Raw genomic sequence first — 20,894 nt, forward strand, 5'->3', positions numbered from 1 at the left:
GCCCGCATAATGCATAATCCATTTCCTCTGATGGCAATAGTGCTTGGCCAAACGAAACAGAAATTTGAAATTGAATTACGTTATTAAAAGAGGGGATGAAAGAGACGAGGGAAGTGAATTTGTAATGGCGGCAAATTGGCTGGAAATAGCAGTTAAATCAGGAGCAGAAGACAGGAGCGTCAGATATCTTTCCCGCCTTTCAACTTGAAAGCAGGTCGCTCGGTAACCCGTCTCCGCCGCTTTCCTCTCTTCCCTCCGATCCTTTCATCTCCTCGTTCATCTGTTCTTCCGCCAAATGACTGCCGATCAGTCCGGTTTGTCCGACCGGAGGATACCGTTTCCAGTACGCTTTTACAAAAAAAATAATAACAATAATTAAATGAAATAATTCCCACTGGGGCTACCGAGAATCACATGCTAAATTAGCCTAATCTGGCGGTACGCTCCGGTGCGCTGAAACGCTAGTAATACCCATGCTGGGCGATAATGAGACAGGGGCAGCATTCTAGCGCTTTCCGTGGCGGACGCGTTCCCGCCGAGCCGTCGCTACGCACGAGCTACAGGCCTCGCCTCGTGCTTCTTTCCCGCCACAGCGAGTGGGCGGAGCGAGCGGACGGAGTGAGCGGGCGGGCGGGCGAAGCGAGCGGGCTGCCGTCGCTAGGCGGTCGTCGCCGAGGAACGGGCTCCTTCTGAAACCGAGGACTCCCTCCTCTCTGCGCCATGACCGTGCTACAGTCTCTCCTCAAGCCACTTTGTAAACAGCCATCCCAATGTGAATGGTCTTAATTAATTTCATTACCGCCAACAAAACTTCAAAGGACAGCGATTGCCTTCAAATTAAACATGCCATGACACTTCCTCATTTCTGCTCAACAATGGAGGCAGACAATGCACCAGATGGCACGTATGCCTGGGATTGTGAGTCCTTAATGTTTTGAGCCGGGTGAAAGAACTACATTTCTGTTTAGCTGATGAGGGTTATTGTACATGGGGAGACTTTCAGCAATGTCACTGAGTGCATTTTATTTATTTATTTATTTATTTATTGTGATTCAAAACAATGCAAGTTAATTTATTCAGATTATATCTGGACAGTGTACATCAACCTAAAAAAAAATTTCAGGTTATTTTCTGCAGGGGTTACATTCAAGCATTCAGCTAAGGTAAGCTGAAGTTTTTTAAATATTATTTAGGAACATGGTTGTAAAACAATTATGGGTAATCAGTACTACTAATATTATTTACGTTTTCTCACTTTTTTGAGTTTACCTCAGTTGAGCTAAATCTTACAACTCTAAGCATAATTTCCCAATTTATGATACTCTGATTTATATATTTTAAAAATATATTCCTGTAGTGCACCATAAAGTGTTATAGTACTTTTTTTTGTCTTAAACCGATTTTTCTTTTTTCTTTTTCTCCTGTGCTCTCTTTCTCCAAGGCTCTGACATGAACTGTCAGTAACCAAGCAGCCAGGCAAGCAAAATCCATTTTGCTGTGTACTATTTAACTACTGCCTTCACAGACCTATATATCATCACATTAGACTGTGATAATACAGTCTATCCCGTTTTTTACAAAGCAGAGATAGCCTAGAGAGGCTGAGTTGTCATTTGCACTAATTGCCTCCAATTGGCTAGTCCACCACAAGGCCTCTGATTGGTCTCGGGTAAATTGTTCAGGACTCATTTTGAATTGTCCAAGACTGGAAATACTTTCAAGGGTTAATGTACATTTTTACGGAGTGTATTTTGGCCCCGATAACCAGCCTCATACTGCTGATGCAGAACAAATCAAGGTCGTAAATTCCAACATAAAATACATTTTTATACCTTTGGACTTGCAGTAATGGAATCCATTTATGGATGTTTTACACCAATTGACCTCTGACCTCTTACACTGAAAATGAGATTCCAAAGTCCCTTATCATGCCCATGTGTTGGGTCTATTCCCAAGATCCTCTCTGCTGAGTGCCTCTGAGCCTGTACAAAGCCTCTCTCTCCCTCCCTCTCAGAGCAGAGACAGCTTGCTCCCCCTCTCTTTTTAATTGCCTGTAAATTGTCCCCGTACCATATGTTGCGATGCGCCAAGAGGACCCGCTTTAATTTATGGGCAATTTACATGTCATTTAGATTTAAAGGACTTATTTCCTTTAATCCAAACACCCTGGGTGTAGCGTCTCATTTAACAGATAAGAGACGTTTCTAAATGGAGTAGCAATTCACAGTAGGATCGTACTGAACATGCCCAGACAGTTTCCAAGACAGGACAGAAAAAATGGCCACTGCGTACACTATAGAGTGGGGCCATCCCACATGTAATGGGTCCCTGAGCACACAAGTGTTCTTCATTGCCGGAATCAGACCTTTCTTTGTTAAGCAGAGATACTGCCACAGGTTTCTACTGGTTCACAGCAGCTGAACAGTTAGGCTGATGTAGTCACCCTCTGTAACCAAAAATACTTTGGCAAGGACACAGAAATTCTTGAGATTTGAGCTGATAGGAATTACAAAGCACCTGAAGGATATAGAATAGTATCCAAGAAGGTTTTTTTTGGGGAGGGAGGGGGTTGGGGGGGGGGGGGGGGTGAAGAAACTGAATTCTTATAGTTTTATTAATGTAGTGAAGGCACAGTTTCCTTTTGACAGTTCAACAGGTGAAATAAATTCATGCATTTCATATCCCAGCTCCGTGTGTCACTGTACGGTGATGTGCGGTGAGGTTGATGGGTGAGACAGAGAGACATAGAGAGAGAGAGAGCGAGAGAGGGAGAGAGAGAGAGGACACTGCAGAGAGGGAGAAAGAGAGTGAGAGAGACAGAGAGAGGGGGGAGTGAGTGACACAGATAAAGAGAGGACTGAGTGAAAAACACATAATGAGAACTGACATTTAAAAGTTTCGAATTTCGGGTGAGAGATATGGAGAGAGAGTGATGGAGAGAAAAGAGAGACAGTGATAAACAGAGGAGAGATAGCGACAGACAGAAGAAGAGAGGGAGGAAAGAGGGAATGGAAGAGGGGAAGAGAAAGATAATCATCTCTTGGCCTGTCAGGACTGTCAGCCAGTTGGAGCGGGGCTGCTTCACTGATGTCACCTGACACTGCCGTGGAGACATAGCAGAGGCCCTGAAGACCACACACTGGGGCGACCGCAGCCACCTGGGACCACACTGAGAGGGAAGAACCTGAACACAGATGTGCGGGTGTGGTCATATGCCAACAGATTTTTTTTAAAAGCAATTATATTCTAACAAGCATACTACATTAAGAATTCAGTTTAACATTTTGTTGAAACAAAAAGAAACTGTCATGGAAGCCAAGAAAGGCAAAAATTAAGACTTCTACACGGTTTCACTCTACACCGTTATTCTGAACCTTTTCACATGGCCCAGTGGCCAACCAATCACCTGCAACTCCAGTGTCAATACATGTGAAACACCATAGTTTTCACATCATAGACATCATTTCCTGAAAGGGTATACACAATCATATGCAAACCTTTCATATTCTGCATATTCTTAATGAAGCACACTCCATAAAGCATTTATGAATCCTTTGTATGTATGTATGAGACATTTCAACATCCCCATGCCATCCAAAACATCTCAAAACATTATATACAATACTGAGATTTACACGACATTACATCAGCTCCAGCAGACAAAGCTGCATCCTCCACACATTTTAAGTTTGTAGTACTACTAGGACTTCATAGTGCCCCACTGCACTAAATGCAAAGAACCTGCAATCCAGAGCAACACATCAATATCATTAACACAAGAACAAATGTTTTTTTTTCCAGGAATACCGCTTCTAGCCGAATAACAATTACTGACATGCATCCCCTCACCCCTCAGCTTCTGCATGTAGTCATCAGGACTAATGATTTTACTATACGTGGAGCTACTTTATCTGCCATCATTTAATAGCCTTACTATACACAAGAAATCAAAAACTGTTCATTTTACAGCCCAAATATATACGACATGTCCAGAGCAAATAAAAGCTAACAGCCCTGATAAAAGCTTAACTTCCACAAAAATCAAATCATTCGGTTTATTGTCACCGTGGGCGTATATTTTCTCACAGTATTCCGTATTGTTCGTCCTCTCTCTCTTCCTTTTTCTTTCATACCTTTATGGGTCCTTCTCCTGGCCTAGGTTTATTACTCCATGGACTGGTAACTTTGGTTTAAAAAATAAAAAGAACAAGGATAAGGCAAACTCAATATTTTCAAGTGATGTCCGCCCAGGGTCACACTGTAAAGAGATTCGGCAGAGGAGCACTGCCGCTGTCAGCAATGTTAGAAAACCCGAAGCCTGCCCGAGAGACCGTCGCCATGCATTTTAACTCTGGGCAACGGGAAGCGTCTCCGCACTTTGCACGCAAAGTGCTGGAGAAAGGAGAGACAGGAAGCGAGAGGTTAGAGACCCTGTTGGCTCGAGCCGGACCTGTCTGCATTAACAGGACGAAGAACGGGAGAGGAAAAAAGAGCAGCAGACATAGATTTTATATCGGGTGACAGGGTATAGTGGACCTGCCCACCACAGGATCAATAGCGTGCTGGAAATGGCTGGCGCCTCGGGGTAAAATGATACGCGGAGAATATTAATGACGGCCAACTTTCCACAAGTTCCACACCTGCTTGTCACTGCACACCGCTGACCACAAAACTTTTCTGTTAGCCCCCGCTAGCCAGCGGTGCCCATGCATCCATCCATTTTTCTCAGCCGACAGACTGCAGCAGTCTGAACTCCCTCTTGAACTCCCCGCGACCTCGCGAAAACGACTCCCCGGGCGCCTATAAATACTTCGCTAAATGGACGGCGGCACAGACGCGGGGCGGGCCGGGGGGCGCGGGGGGGGGGGCGCAGCATTCTTTTCAAATTGAAGAAGGAACGAAGCATTTCGGGCGGTGAAGTACACCCGGCTGACCTCCGCGTCGAGGCCAGCCCAGGGACGGCGAAGATTTAGGATCCAGTTTCCTGTTGCTGCTGCACCAATCAGCTCCTTCAACCCGACCACCTTTTTGACTCATCATGACGTCTTATAGCACAGCGTAGGTTCAGTACTGACAAACAGATGCTGATTCGCCATTTTACAGGAGCTACAAAGGAAACCTTTAGAAAGAAATGAGGAGAAATGCACTTTCTCAGGGAAATTATTACTTTATTCAAAAGCTTATTTATTGTCGAACTGGGCGCCAATTTTGCTGAAATGAGGAGAATAAGTATCCGTGTCAAAATAAGTGTCGAATTGATTATTATTCTGAACTCATTTTTGAACAGCAGACAGAGAAAGAACAGCGATGCTAAAGGAGAGGGTGAGGCAGTGTCTATTGATCAGGTCAATGAAGAGGGAGGTTGTTTATACACCTGTCTCTCATCGCATGCACTGTCCACTGACGTCTAATCCACACTTAACACTAAAGAACTTAATGAACTGCAGCCACATAGTGGGGATGTATAGCAGAGTCAAAGAGGCATCTTTTGGATGCCGGCAAAAAAAGAGGAAAAAATGGTTAACAGTGTTTATCTGTTGTCTCCACCTACCATGGTAGTGTTCTTTAAAGGGAGCTTCAGTCAACTGTAAATCAATGTTACTGCATTTTAACTGAAATGCAATTTTATCTGGCTTCACTCCAGCACTCTCTATGGAAGGTTCAACAGAGCAGGAAACGAATCACATGCCAACTTTTCTTATCCTACGTGTCCATCACACACACTTCACACTCATTACCAGCCATTTTATTTCACTTACAAAACACTACTGGTACAGTCCCTAGGGTGCAAGAAAAAAAACCCCTTGTTTGTGCAACAGTAGCCTTCAAAAAGGTACTGTAGCTAGCTCTTTCCGCAGCAGCAAAGAAAGGTGCAAGCATGTTTGTGTCTAGGTTGGTATCCTTGACCCAAAACAAAAAGTTTAAAAAACAACATTTGTGTAAGATGGCTGTTTCTCACTGGAAGCTATGAGAAACCCACGGCATCTCCTCAGAGGGATAGTGGTCTGGCGGGAGTCTCTACACACTGGATAAAACCATCCACTCGGTTCTCACCAGTGTCAATGTCAAAATCGCAGCTATACAGTCAGAAACAGAGAGAGATGACATCACAGATGACATCACTCCAGGCCTGGTCTCTGTTACTGAGCTTAATCCCGCTCTGAGGAAGTGCTAATCACCGTGGTGTTGATGAGGTAGAAGTTTGGATGCACAGAGAGAGCACTTCACAGCTGTCAGGTTCTCAGGAGGCCAACCAATGGGCTCTGAGGACCTTAGTCAAAAATCAGCCAATCAGGTTCACGCGACACAGGTTCCTGCACACATTACAACATACACATATCCCAGTTCACACCTACCAGGTCAGGTTGGTACAGCACAATATACAGTGTAGTGGGGATGCCAGGACAGGACCATAACATAGTACACATATCACAAAACCACACACGTCAGGATAGGGCTCTACTGTGACATACTCAAAGTATAATACTTGCATACACACGCGGACAAATACACACTTGCCTGAGTGAGGCACACTTGCATGCGATGAATCATATATGCAAATGCATGACTACACATAAAAATATAGCACAGGCGTCTACGCTCGCACATTAAAGCTGCTGCCTCTGTCCAGGCCCCTTGATGAAGCTGCAGATGATTAATGTTTCAATTAAACAGAATTCCAATTTTCCAAGGCAAACAGACAGGTGCTTAGGATATGCCAGGTAAGGCGCCGTTGACGTATTTACGGTTATGAAGAACCGCAGTATAATTAAATGACATTGAACAGGCCCAGCCAGCATAACGATGGTGGGCGGTACCAGACATGGACTGGAAACCAAATAAGTCTGTCCAATCTACCCTGGAAAAACACCGACAGCTGGTCACTTTATGTCACAGCCAGGAGCGGCTGCTAATCTGGTGTTTTGTGTCTCCTCGCGGTAAGTTCGGTTCAATTAGATCGGTGCCAGAGTTTCTGTAAAAGAAAACTGCAGTGTTTTGGCCGCGAGTTCCATCGGGGCTACTGATGCGATGGTGCCCTTCCACGCAGGGAATTCGGGCCGTTGCGTTATTCGAACAAACATTCAGCTGGTAAAACAGTTCTGGATTTTTTCCAGGTGCCCCGATTTGCTGGCAGGCGCCGCCGTCCTTGGTGCGAAGTTGCCGCGGAAACTGTTAACGCTCGCAAAGTAATTGGGGGCGTAAATATTGTTGAAGGGATTAGTATTGAAAAGGGCTGGTCGGTGAGAAATGAGCGTGGAATCGTTTCATTAGAAACGGAGGCTCAAAATGTTCCTTTCTGCTGTTCTACACATCGCTGTACAAGCGCTATGAACCCTGTGCACTCTCTGCTGAGTCTTTGTACTGCTCCCTGGCATGGTTTTTGTTTTTTTAAATCCCCCATTCTTTTTAAGCTGCCATAAATGGTTATAGAAAAAAAGACATCATAAAATACTAAAAACTTAAAAGTGGGGCTTTCTCAAGCCATTATTTCTCTGTGATAAATTATTCCTCTGTGCGAAAAAGAAAATTTCTGTTAAAGTGAAACCACAAATTTTAATGAACAAGTCTTAGTGCACTCTGGGATGAGAAGGCTCTAAAACAGACGGTGAGAAACTATTCGGGATAACCCAAGCTATGCCTGTGCCTATTATTGCACATATTTTGGGAACAGTTGAGGGTAACTAATCTGCTTTGTGTGTGTGTGTGTGTGTGTGTGTGTGTTTGACTGTGAGAGGAAGAAAAGCTAAACGAACTTAAACGAAGTAGTCCACAGCAGTTTTATACCTGGTAAATGGCATAAAATAAAGCAAAGTGCAATGTGTTGTATGTGAGAAATAACCATTTAAGACAGGAATAGTTAATGTGGGAGGAAAATAATGGAACGTGTTCTGTTTGAAAAAGACAAAAGAGTAGAACAAGTCTAGGCATTGTGCTGTTGCAAGAAATAAGGTCAACAGGTTTAAAGACAATTTTATTTTCACCTTTTGTTAATTACAGACCTGTGAAGCTATGAGCAAGTTGTTGGTTCATTTTGAGACGTATTATCGAGTATGAAATTACAAAACATACATAGATTATTTGTTTAGGTGTTTTTCCTATTAGCGTAGCTATACTGCTGGTGAATTGGCAAGCTTAACAATCTGCATGTTAGGCTCTACATGAAGTGACTTCCTTCAGCTCATGTCACTGTGAGCCCAACTTGCAGTAAGAAGTGCTAGCTCATGCCACCCTCTTCACAGGAGAACTTATTCTGTCTCCCAAAGTGATAGCAGAAGTTGGAGCGTTAAGTGCTGACGTAGACATAATTGGACATTCCAAACTGGGAAGAAAATGGGGGGGGGAACCTTTTTAAAAACTGAACGCCAGCATTATAGTGACTGGTTTTCTGTGGACACTTTGCTTTAAGGCTATACACAAGCAAGTCAAGCAAACCATATTAGCTGAATCTGTCTGTTTATACTTTGGGAATGTTGTATTTTATATTAGTTGTATTAAAACTGGATGTTAGAAAGTTAGAAACAAGCAAACAGCTTATTTGTAATGCAAAGCTCGCTTTCCCTTTTTAAAAAAAAGCATATGGTTTGTTTGATGGAATCCCAAAAACACCTTTGATTTATTGAATTGCATATGCCATTAAAATGGCGAGGATGGAAAACCAGCGCGTCTATCTCTTCAAGGTTGGAAAAATGAATCAAAGGTTTTTACATTTGTGAAAGGAATTCACCAGATGAGCTGCAAGTGATTTTTCAGGTTCAGTTCCATCAGTAGAACAAGCCAACTGGTTGCAGGTAAATTCTGCACAGACATCCAAATGCATTTTGTTTGCAAAGATAGTTGGCAATGTGCATCACAGCTTGCCTGGTCATGCCGTAAAGAACCTCAGGGTACTCAAGTCCAGGCTCGATGCGATACTGGTTACTCTCACATGTAGTCTGCAGGTAAATGATGAGCCTAGATGGAGGTCCTATTATTTTATGTTCTTTATGTCTCCTAGCATAATTTTAAAAGCCCTATGATGTATCTCAAAGAGTGTTTACTCTCTTGTTTGCATAACTCTTCTTATATTCAGAATTCAGAGGGTCGTAACAGCTGCCAGAGACGAAGAATAAAATGACTGAATGCATTATCTGAATACAGCCCACTCAGCAATGCATCCCATATCACTCTCATGAATTATTCAGTTTCCAGTGTCACTTCTGAATGCAGCGCTTTCCTTAATAAACAGTGCAACTGCAGGGGGAGATGCAAGACATCTCCGCCCGCACGAGTGCTAAGGACGAGCGGAAAGCCGCTCTTTTCACTGAGAGAGAGGACAGAGAGTCCCTGAAGAGCTTGTGCCTCACGATCCAGCGCCATTATGTAAAACTCCACCTAACCTTTCGGATAAAGCTCCATTGCCCATGACAAACACCTCAGAAAAGAGGAGAAACTATGCAAAATAGTGAATCCCTTCTCTCGCCAGAATTATAACCATTCCAGTGAGACCGTGATAAGGGTCTAAAGCAGCAAATCTTCTGGTAAAAAGATTAAGGTCATCCCTGGATAGATTATTCAGGAGGCAAAATGATCATCATGTACCAGCTCATTAGAAACAGAAAGATTCAGTAGCTGATAGTAGAGTATATACATCAGCAGCTGATAGTATAAGTATGTACACCAGCAGCTGAAACTATGAGTATTTACATCAGCAGCTGATAGTATGAGTATATACATCAGCAGCTGATAGTAGAGTATGTACATCAGCAGCTGATAGTAGAGTATGTGCATCAGCAGCTGATTGTCAGGAGATAGCCGATGTGCAAACACTGTTGGCCAGGTCAATAGAGCAGTAAAATATAATGAAGGGTTGGTGAGGGTCATTTTCTCACCACGTGGACTAGCTGCGGTTATTCATAAGTGTGTATTCATTAACAGGGCTGCCTCACCCGCTGACATTAATGAGTGTGTGCACTGAATAGAATACCATAGAATACAAGTAGCTCACCACTAGATTTTTAACAAATTCATTAGATTGTTTAAGTAGTCATCGCATGAAGGACATTTGTTGACATGATTCATATCACACAACTCCAAAATCAGAGTTCCCTGAATCGCGGGGGGAAGCAAATCGAGCATTCAGCAAAGCCGTGTTAGAATACCATAGAATGCAAGTAGCTCACCACTAGATTTTTAACAAATTCATTAGATTGTTTAAGTAATCATCACCTGAAGGACATTTGTTGACATGATTCATATCACACAACTCCAAAATCAGAGTTCCCTGAATCGCGGGGGAAGCAAATCGAGCATTCAGCAAAGCCGTGTAATAATGAATGCTAACGTGCAGCAGGGCTGAAGATCTGACCTGGTCTTAGATGTCATTACGGGGTCGTTGAGCCAGGCCCTCATTGGCACCGGTCGGACCACTCCGCCCCTCTTGATGCACAGATTAGTCCACTTCCCTCCTCCTGCTTCTCAGGTTCATTGAATCTCTCTAACTGTGCCCAACTTTGCAACCTCTTCCTTGGAACCAGAAAGAGAAGTCGTGGAGGACGCGGAGAGGCGCGGTTTCGACAAGTTCAGAGTCGTGGCGTCCATCCGTCGGAGACAAAAAGCGTCTGAGTGCGCCGGAATCCTGTTACATACGGGCGCGCGTTCCTCGTAATTAACGCACTCGAAGGGCTGAGAGGGGCTGAGAGTTTTTCGGAGATCGAGCGGTTCCGCTCCGCCCCCGCACCCGGCCGCAATCAGAGGCGATTCCGGCGGCGATCTGTAGGGCTCTTAGCCGCGGCTAACGAGCTCTGCAGTGCCGGGAATTTCACCCCCGCCCCCCCCCCCACCCCCCACCCCAGACAGCTCCTAATCCCGGGGTAGCCCACGCAGACCCGCTCTTATTAAGGGACCTCTCCATCATCAGAACCATACCGGAGACACAGGGCCAAACAAAGCGCTTAATGGCCACCTGCTCCATCACCCTGAGCTCCTCCAGACTCCTCCCTGCAGAGACTCTCAGGCTTGACACGGTAAGGAGTGTGCTACACAGTAGCTCGCAACAGGCAACAGGCTACGAAGTAGAAAAGCACTACTGTGGGTTGAGTATTACGTTTCGAGCACTGCGCTGTATAAAATGAACCCGAAACCCGAAAAATTGTGAGCAAGGCAGACCATTGCGGCAAAGGCGATGCGGCAGCCTATGGCGGAGAAAGGGTTGCTTTTTGGAAAGTGATAAACTGAGGGCGGTGCGCAGGAGACTGCAGGCAACCCGGAACGGCATTTATCCCACGGAACGCCAGGCAGCGGGCCGAGTCCGTTCCCCGGGAGTAATGATGAAGAGGAGTCGCGTTTCCCACAAGGCCGGAATATTAATGACGGAAAATGGCGAGGGATGGGCTGGGCTGGGATAGGTACAGACCGACGGCCCCGATGGCAGATCAGTCACCGGCGCTATCTGGCACCCGCATCCGGAGTGGCTGCATTTCATTTGGAGCGCCGAATCCATTTGAAAAGGTTTTCGCACGATGAGGCGCTGATCCGTTTGAATTCAGCTCTGCGAATTCGCTTCTCTCTGAGGAGACGCACAGACAGCCTGTCGCTGGACCAATGTCTCTCTGCCGCTCCTGTCTTGTGTAGTAACGAGCCCAGTCGAGACAGACGGCCCAAATTTCACAGAGGTAACCCACTAACCCACATAGCGCTCGGTCCACACGGGGCCTGTGTTTTGGCGCAGAAGGAGCAACGCCACATTCTGAACAGTGCTTTAACGCCAGCGAAGAAGCAGACCAGCTCGGAAAGGCTAGGGTACAGACGGTCAGAAACAGAGATTGCCGTCTACATCTACATTAAATTTATTTCATTCAATTCATTTTGCAGATGCTCCCATCCAGAGCCACTTACAACGAGAGAACAGCAGGAAATCAAACATTAGCACCTACTTATCAACGGCTGTGTGCCTGTTAAAGCCGCGAAACACAAAAGAGCAGGTATTCTTTAGTTAATTAAACGCTTAATTTGTTTGTCTAATCCACACGTGCGACAGAAGCAAGGAAGAAAACCTTCATTACATATGGGGAGACAACCATGGGGAGACAAAGAGAGAAGGAGAACGGAAGAGAGGGAGCAACGGAAGAGAGGGAGAGGGAGGGAGAAGGTCTGCAGCAGATGGCACCATTCCCACTCACAGAATAACTTTTGCAACAGCTTCCGAAACCTTTTAATGAACAGGGTTTTTGAGAGTTTCTATGTGAGCTGTATGGGGTTATGGCACTGAGGGCGAGGACAAGCAGGTGAGGTGCTGTAGCGCACACTGACAGCCCTGCTCAGACAGCCCCACCCCACCGGACTCTGAAGGCTGTTAGTAAGAGTAGTTATGACAGGACTTCGGGGGAGGGGACATGGGGGGGGGGTAGACACTGTGAACCGAGGACATCTCTCAGAGTAAAGCCTCTCGATGCTTCTAGTAGGCCTCGGGACTGACTGTCGACTAAAGGTAGTGAGGAACACCCGTACTGTACGATTAACCTTCAAGAGCCAGAGGGGGAGGAAGAGGCCTCATGGGTTTGCTGTTGTCTGCAGCAGCTCGTTTGCTGACGCATTTGAAGGACCGAAGCAGGTGAAGGGCAGATGTCTCCGGCACATTTAGACAGGCCCGACAGCATGTGCGCACGGCGTACGACGAGTGACGTCCGACGAGAGAAAAAAAATAAGCAGAACGAGCGTCCGAGGCCGGTTCACCCAATCCCCCCCCCCCCTGCACCCGTCCACGCGCCTGACTGGACACCCTCCAGATTCCACTGTTCTTGGCCCGCAGCCGTGAACATTGCGTTCGCGTCCACACCCCCCCCCCCCCCCCACTACCCCCGCCCACCGCCCCGGGCTCTGCGTCTCGCGTAGAATGTTCCGGGGGGGGGGCGAAGAGGAGACGGCGAAAAACAAAGCCGGTGATCTGGACCTAGTCCGAGCGGCTGCAGACTGTAAACAGCGTCCGGGACGCAAATTCAGACGGGCGTGCGTGGAGCGCCAGGAGCACAGATCATTCCTCCCACGTCCAGTCTGAGGTGCAGCCCGCGCTCCCTCCACTTAGCGCTGCCACACAATGGCGGCTTTCAAACGCGCTCCGCTGAGAGGGAAACCTCTGAACCCTCCGCCAAGCCAAGATTCTAATCTGGGAATGCTGTGGGCTCTCTCTCTCTCTCTCTCTCTCTCTCTTTCTCACTGTCTCTCTCTCTCTTCCTCACTGTCTCTCTCTCTCTCGCTCTCTCTCTCTCTCTCTCTTTCTCACTGTCTCTCTCTTTCTCTGTAAAATTTCAAATTTCAAAGTGCTTTATTGGCATGACAAATTTAGGCACTTGTGTTGCCAAAGCAGTGGTTACAAGATACAACTATATACAATGAATGCTATATTATGAATTAGTTATAAAAAATAAAAATAAAAAAGAGTGACTCTCTCACTCTCTCTCTCTCTCACACACACACACACACACACACACACACACACACTGCACTCCCGTTCCATTCCCACACAAGCATGACCCAGCAAGTCTGCCGCTTGGTTTCAGATACAGTGCAAATAAAATCTCCTCCAAGGTTTGTGAACATCACTGGAATGGAGTGAGATCAAATGCAGTTTTTCAAAGATTGTGAGTAAATTACATTTTTATCCATTTATAATGACGCTTGTGAAATGCTGCCGCGTTTTACAAATCTCTTCATTCTGAAATGAGAAGAGATGAAAAACGTATTTCTTTGAAGACTTACAACAGTACTTCTCTTCAGTACTTCTTTCATCCCCGTAATATCAGAAGCCTCAGTCTGTTACACGTCATTACCATTCTGTTACCACGGCGGTGAACACAGGCCTCGTCCAATCGCAGGGTGTTCTCTGCACCTTCAAGCAGCGTGTCTTAATTCAAATGACCCGGGTTTCAAGACATCAAAATCAATTAGCACTGAACGCAGATTGTGCCAGTTCACAGGGATGATGGGGTGAGAGGGCACACTGAGGGCATTGGGTGCAGGAGTGGGGGGGTGGGGGGGTTTGGGGGGGGGGTGACAGAGGAGGGAGGAGGATCTCAGTGTTACTCCGGGCGCTTGTGAAAAGGCAGAGTCCTGCGTGAAAAGATGAAATCATGCGTGTGTGACAGGACAGGCCTGCGTTATTGATGAGGTGTCCAGCCTTTTCCGGGCTTTTCCGTGCTTCACTCAGGGCTGAGAACTCCGCTCCCTTCATCTGCGTGAATCAGCAGAAACGTGCCAAACCAGGCCCCACGTCAGCAGCTCTAAAAACAAAATGGCCCCTCCTTAACGTATATCGGCCTCTTAAAATCCTCATTCCAGGAAGTATAAACAGGGAAGCTTTCCCCATACACCCCCCCCCCCCCCAATGATGTAGAAACAAAGAAGCAATGCATCTACATTTAATTCCAAGAAACATCACTCTGCATTCTTAACCCCCAGTGTCCTCACAAGGCACCAAAACCGTGTCTTGTTTTTGAACTGTCTGAATGGTTGTAGGCAAATAGGGAAGGGTTCCTGGCCTTCTCCACTATGTTGTGGCTCTCAGTAATTTATATTCGTTCCGAGAATGTCTTTCGGATGAAACATTAAACCAAGATCCTGACTCACTGTGGTCATTAAAGACCCCATGACACTTGTCGCAAAGAGTAGGCTGTTCCCCGATAGTTCTGACTAAATTCCCAACCTGGCACTCTAGAACTTGCCACCTAATCATCCCCTGATTTAATTGGCTAAAAAAATGTTCTCTCCACCTTAGCTAACCTGCGGTAAGCGTTCCGGTGCAAAATGGTTGCCGCGCATCACCCAGCTGGGTGCTAACACATTGGTGTTGGGTGAGGCGAGTTCCCTCTCATGACTGTAAAGCACTTTGAGTGTTCAGAAAAGTGCTATGTATATGATACATTCGTTTGTGTAATGTTTATCCACACCGTAAAGGGTTAAAGGCCGGTCTGAGGGAGTTCATACAAGCTGCAGCTGGGCTCGGAATTTTAGAGTTTGAATGTCAACTGAATTATGGCCGTTCCCACTGAGCAGTGTTTATCTGCAGTAAAGGGTGCTGCGGGATTATACGGTAAAGCAATAATTAAAGATAAAATAAGCATTAAAATATCACCATGAACCTCGGAGACAAATTGCTATGTGTATTGCTTTCTTTATGTGTGTGCCAAGGGTTCCACTGATAGGCCCAATTACTTTCAGACATTATTTGCATATTACATGCAAAAACTGCAGATGTACTGGCGTACTCAGTCCTGTCTTTTCAGAGCCACTTTTCTTTAAAAATTCTTGAAGCAGGGAGTCCAAAGAAAAAAACAAAACATAAAGCATTTTCTGCAGACAGGTCATTTAAAAATGTTGTTTTTTTTTAAATGGCAGAAGTCCTAAAATGTAATTGTAAAAATGTAATTCATGAGGAGATGCATATGTACATGAGGAGATGCATGTTTCTGCATTGTAGGGCATCATTATTTCCAAGTTTAAAAAATAACTCTGACACACACACATATACACGCACACACACACACACACACGCACATATATATATAGACAGAGAAAGAGGATATTCTAAAAAAAAATGAATGCAGTTAACATGCAGTAAAAATAATGATAGTGTATCACAGAACAACAACAACAGAGTGCCTGTTAATCCACGCTGCTTGGCTCACTAACAAAATAAAAGCCAAAAGGTGAAAAGCCACAGTTCTTGCTAGCTTTGTCTGCTCAGCTGACCTTTTACCCCTCTGTTGCGTCTAGTGGTATAGGATTGTTTTTGTAGCTGCTCAGGCAGTTAGTGAGTCAGCAAGTAAAGGAGGAACAACAATCAATTATTTTGGATGCTTCTTCCAATCACAGCCAAAAACACAAATTGCCGATTTTGTAACAAAAAACAAAGTATATTACAACATCAGTGAGCGCTGAGAACGCACCTTGGGCTTCTGTAATTCAACACGTACTGAGCCTAACGAAAACAGAGAGAATCAGCGCGCTTTCCAAAAGTGCTTTAACAACCATACGGCAATTCCTCTCCTCCCAGAACTCGCTGGGCAGTAGTTTACAGTAACTATTGACAGACTGTGCAATAGCATGACACCGCTAAAGCGGAGGAAATCGAGCAAGTGAAAAAAAAACGCTAATTATTTGTTGCCATTTAAATAAGCAAATCACCGGCATCATCTGCCCACTGCCAGCGTGGGTGCGGGCTTTCGTACAGCACAGCACTAAAACGCCTGATTGGACACCTAATTGAATCAACTCAGCCAGACCCTCGGGGAAATTTAAGAGAGAGATTAAAAGAAATAATTGCATTGAGCAGGGTTTTTCATTGTACTGCGATTTTTTAAAGATATTTGAGACGTAAAATACAAATTCAGTGAAAGATCATGCACAGTGCATTAATGGAAGCTGTCAGGTACATCGGCAAGACATTCTGACCCACGTGAAAATGGAAATGGAAGGAAGGACCAAAATGGAAATAGGTCTCATGACTTTGCTGTGTTAGCCTAAGAGCTAATATATGCCGTATATATACACTGTGTGATGTATTATGTTTTTATATTTATCAAATAAATTCAATCGACCAATCAGTGCTGGAGGTGAACAAAAGGCTGACCCACACTGGCACTTCTTCAAGGCCTGGGAAATAAAACCAAACAGACTGATAATTTGACCGTTGACGCGAGCCACGGACGTGGGAGAGAGGCGCTCAACTCACGATCGAGGCCGTTGATGTACTGCATGGTGATCTCGCAGTGGCCCCACACGGCGCTGACGATGGGGTACAGCTTCTTCCCCTTCAGGCCCCGGAAGGCCACGCCCAGGTACTGGCCGTCCACCATGAAGCTGAGCGTGCCCTCGTCCATGTCCAGCACCACCACCAGGGCGTCGGGCAGCACGAAGGCCTCGTCGGGCTCCAGGAAGGCCGGGTAGGAGGGGGCGGCCGACGGGGGCTGGTTCTTGCTGTCGTGGTAGAGCCTGTTGCGCCCCAGGTCCCAGCCCCAGGAATCCGGGGTGCTGCCCACCAGCGAGGTGTAGCCCACGGAGTGGAGGGGCGCCTCGGCCGTGGCCACGCCCACCACGGCGTGCGTGCCGCGCTGGCGCAGCGGCCAGCGGACGCGCCAGGCGTGCAGGCCGCGGGTGTAGCCCACGCGCCCGCGCGCGCAGTCCGTGCTCTGCGCCACCGGGTGGCGGTGGAAGGTCAGCCCGTCGTCCTCCTTGACGAAGATGTTGAGCGAGCGGTCCTCGGCGTTCCAGGCGTGCCGCAGCTGCTGGTCCCGCGGCGCCGGCGGCATGTCCAGCAGGAGGTCCAGCCGGGCCGGCTTGGAGAAGTCCGGCCCCCGCAGCTCCCGCCGCACGGGCCGGAAGGCCGGCTCGCCCCGCACGTCCACCGACTTGATGCCCGCCGAGATCTTCTGACCCATCGCGCCGCTAATTGGCGGACGGGGCGGGAGGGTGGGAGAGGGGAAGGGGGAAGGGGTGAGGGGGGGGGGGGGTGCTGTAGTGCGGGCTTCGCTTGTGATCCGGCCCCCGCTGCTACCTCATGAAAGCAGATTTTGTCGCTGCGCCCGGTAGGGGAGATGGAGTCCCTGGCCCGCACCAACGCTGGCGTCGCCTTCCCAGGATCCACACGCCTGAGGGGGAGAGAGACGGGCAGAGAACACTCTCAGACAAATTACCTGCTGCAGCTACTAACTTCCTAACTGTAGAGCCGAAGGGAGGGCTAATGCTAAAAAGGGTGGGGGTGACCCCTTAAAGTGCGCTCCACTTTATCCTGCTGCCTGTTTGGACTGTGCAGGGCTCTCACAGAGGCCAGACAATGAGAGGGATTCTGGGGCAGAGCTCTTCCTCTGACTCATTTAGGATATAGACGTCTTCACCTTCTCAGTCCCACCCCCTACACACACCCCCCACTCCCACTCCCAAGGCCATACAGCATCCTGGCACTGCAAACTCAACTCACACACTCACACAGACACACAGACACACTCATACAGACGCACACACACTCACACAGACACACACACTCACACAAACACGCACATACACACAGACGCAAACATACTCACACTCGCGCACACACACAAACACACACACGCACTCATACAGACACACACACACAAACACACACACTCCCACATACACACGCACGCTAGCACACAAACACACACAAATACACATGCAGACACATACACACACACTCCACACACACACTCCCACACACACATACCCGGCCACTGGGTGTAGCAGAGCCAGAGACGGGGTTGCATAAACCTTCTCAGAGGGGACGAGGCGAATGCGCTGTCCTACTTTGTTCTATAAAAGGGAGAGGGCGGAACTTTCTGGATGTGCCACTCTCGTAGTTGATGCAATTTTTATGAGCATCCATTCAATAGGCGAAGGAGGAAAAACAGTCAGGAAACTCAATCGTGTAATACATTATTTTCACTCCCATGAGCAAGAATGGCATCAAACACCAGCTCCTCAGTTTCTGCTTGCTGTCAGAGTGAGAAAACAACAGAACTTCAATATGAAATTGTTTCTGATTTGGGAAGAATAAAACTACAAATCAGAGTCAGCTCAATAGGACTTAAAATATGTATGTGGTATACGTTGGTGAAGTCACGAGTATTCCTGTAACGCAAGCCAGCTGTTCCTGTTCAAGTACGTAGTTCTTGACTTCTTCCAGGAATCAAAAAGCCCTCTTCCCTGTTCTCAGGAAAAGGCCACTCTGCCAGGAAGCTGAAGGGTGACGACGCACTGCCTGCGTCTTATAGGCTCATAGTGGTGATGAGGTCACGATGAGGTCAGAGACCAGATACAGCAGGACAGGAAAAGAAACCAACAGCTGTTAACAAATGTCTAGTAAATTATAGCTTGTATATACGTGTTTGTTTATATGAGTGTCTGTGCGTACATAAATATATGGGCAGCAGTGTACTGTAATGGATAAGGAACTGGTCTTGTAACCTAACAGTCGCAGGTTTGATTCCCTGGTAGGACACTGCCATTGTACCCTTGAGCAAGGTACTTAACCGGAATTGCTTCAGTATATATTCAGCTGTATAAATGGATGCAGTTGTAAATGTAAATTCTACGTAAAAGTTGTGTAAGTCAGTCTGGATAACAGCGTCTGCTAAATGCCTGTAATGTAATGTAATATATACATAAACACATATAATCCCAACACATTTTACAGTCTATTCTAAGTTCCAGTAACTTGATCTACATTCATTGCTAAAACGAAACAGTGTGCAACTGCACCGACTCAAAGCCACACAGATTCATATTCAGCGCAGGCAGTAAGCGGCGGGCAGTATGGAGCCTTTCGGTTCCACACACGCAACCGTGTGCCGTGGGCCGGTCGGGACCGGCGAACCGGAGCCTGGCGCCGGCGTCTCGCACACCCGATACGCCCGCGGGTCGGCGAGCCTCTGCCCGCGGCGGAGGCGATAGGGTATCCGGGAGACCGGGGGAAACAGAGGAGCCATTGACGTCCGGGGGTGTCGGCTTACGGCCCCCTCTATCACGCGCCGGCGCGCTCTGGCTCCGGGCCCGAGATAGCGAGCGCCGTGTCGCGCGACTGCTCCCGACGGCGGCGGCGGCGGCCGCGGACAGCGAGCCGGTCTGAACCGGCCCAGACGCGGAGTCAGAAACGACGTCATCTTCCGCCAAGCGGTCGGCCTTCCTCCCGCCGTTCTGACTGAGGCCCCTGAGCGGGCCGAGGGGTGAGCGCAGAGCGACAGAATAACGGCCGGCACAAACGCAGCCCTGGCTCAATGACAGCCGGTTACGGTCACCGTGCGTCATGTCATGTGACGGGCCCTGTCACTGAGCAAGACTTCCACACAAACTTGAGTTTTCTCACAGGTGGAAATGAAGAAATACAGCCACCATAATCCAGAAGGATCATATTCGTATCCATAGATATCCTCAGATATTGGTGCAAGGGACGTCCCGTTAAGAATGTAGAAAGGAATTGTCTGGTAAAATTAAGTAGTTATACTAATATAATTTTTACAGCCATGAATCTAAATGTATTAATCTTGTGAAGTTCATGAAAACAAACCGTTGTTTTCAGCATAAAAATATGGCCACTCTAATCCAAAAACGGCAAGTGTCCCTCTTGTCCCTACCGGCTCCATATCTCACATCAGGTTTAATTAACCCTGAAGACCAGAGCTCTGTGGCAGCTCAGGGTCTGTTCCCAAGGTGCGGCTCCCACTTGGGAATTCTGCCATCCTTAAGTCACATCCCAGATGTGACACATTCCCAGTGCAGCAGCTGACCTCTTCCTGTCACATTCCCATTTCTTTTTTTTGTTGAATGTGGACTCTGCTTCCACACACCTCAGGGACTCAGGGTCACTATCGTACACAGGGTAAAATAAGCACAGCCTAAGTGGCTAAGCATTTAGGGTTTTAACTTTATAACAGCAACCGCGTGAGCGCCTGGCTGGCACAACCAGTGCAGTGTTGTGAGCCGCGGCCCAAAAATCTGTGCCTGATCACGCCAACACCAACTATGGTCAGGAGTCCAGCAAGATAATGTAACACTGGCAAAGATATTCCACACATTACCACATGATCTTATCTCCACAGGCCAATCCAGTTGTCTGTCTGTACCAGCCTAAACTGCGCGCCTTCACAAACTCACAGAGGATGTTGCAAGACTGGGGTGGGCCTACGGTTATTATCAGAAATTCCAAATTGGGAAGAAAAATGTGGAGAGTGTGTGCAATCTTGCTCAAATTTATTCACATCTGTATTACGTTAAAAAAAAAAAAAAAAAAACCCACTTCATTATGGCTAAACATTTAGATGGCTTGTATTCTTTTTACATGAAGAAACCGGGTTTTAATTTTTTTTGTCTAACAACAAAAGTATTAATAATTCAGTGACGGATAA

General features: G+C 46.9%; 1 protein-coding gene across 1 annotated transcript in view; it reads right to left on the reverse strand.

The window, feature by feature from the left end:
- The window catches only part of LOC118208791 (SPRY domain-containing SOCS box protein 4-like), a 41,107-nt gene extending 23,678 nt beyond the window's left edge, over positions 1 to 17,429 (reverse strand). The window contains exon 1 of the mRNA XM_035383673.1: positions 16,706 to 17,429. Coding sequence (XP_035239564.1) covers positions 16,706 to 17,411 — 706 coding nt within the window. The 5' untranslated portion in view covers positions 17,412 to 17,429. The remainder of the gene's footprint in view (positions 1 to 16,705) is intronic.
- Positions 17,430 to 20,894: the final 3,465 nt, after the last annotated feature.

Source organism: Anguilla anguilla, chromosome 12, assembly GCF_013347855.1.
Source record: "Anguilla anguilla isolate fAngAng1 chromosome 12, fAngAng1.pri, whole genome shotgun sequence".
In the NCBI taxonomy this organism is placed as follows: domain Eukaryota; kingdom Metazoa; phylum Chordata; class Actinopteri; order Anguilliformes; family Anguillidae; genus Anguilla; species Anguilla anguilla.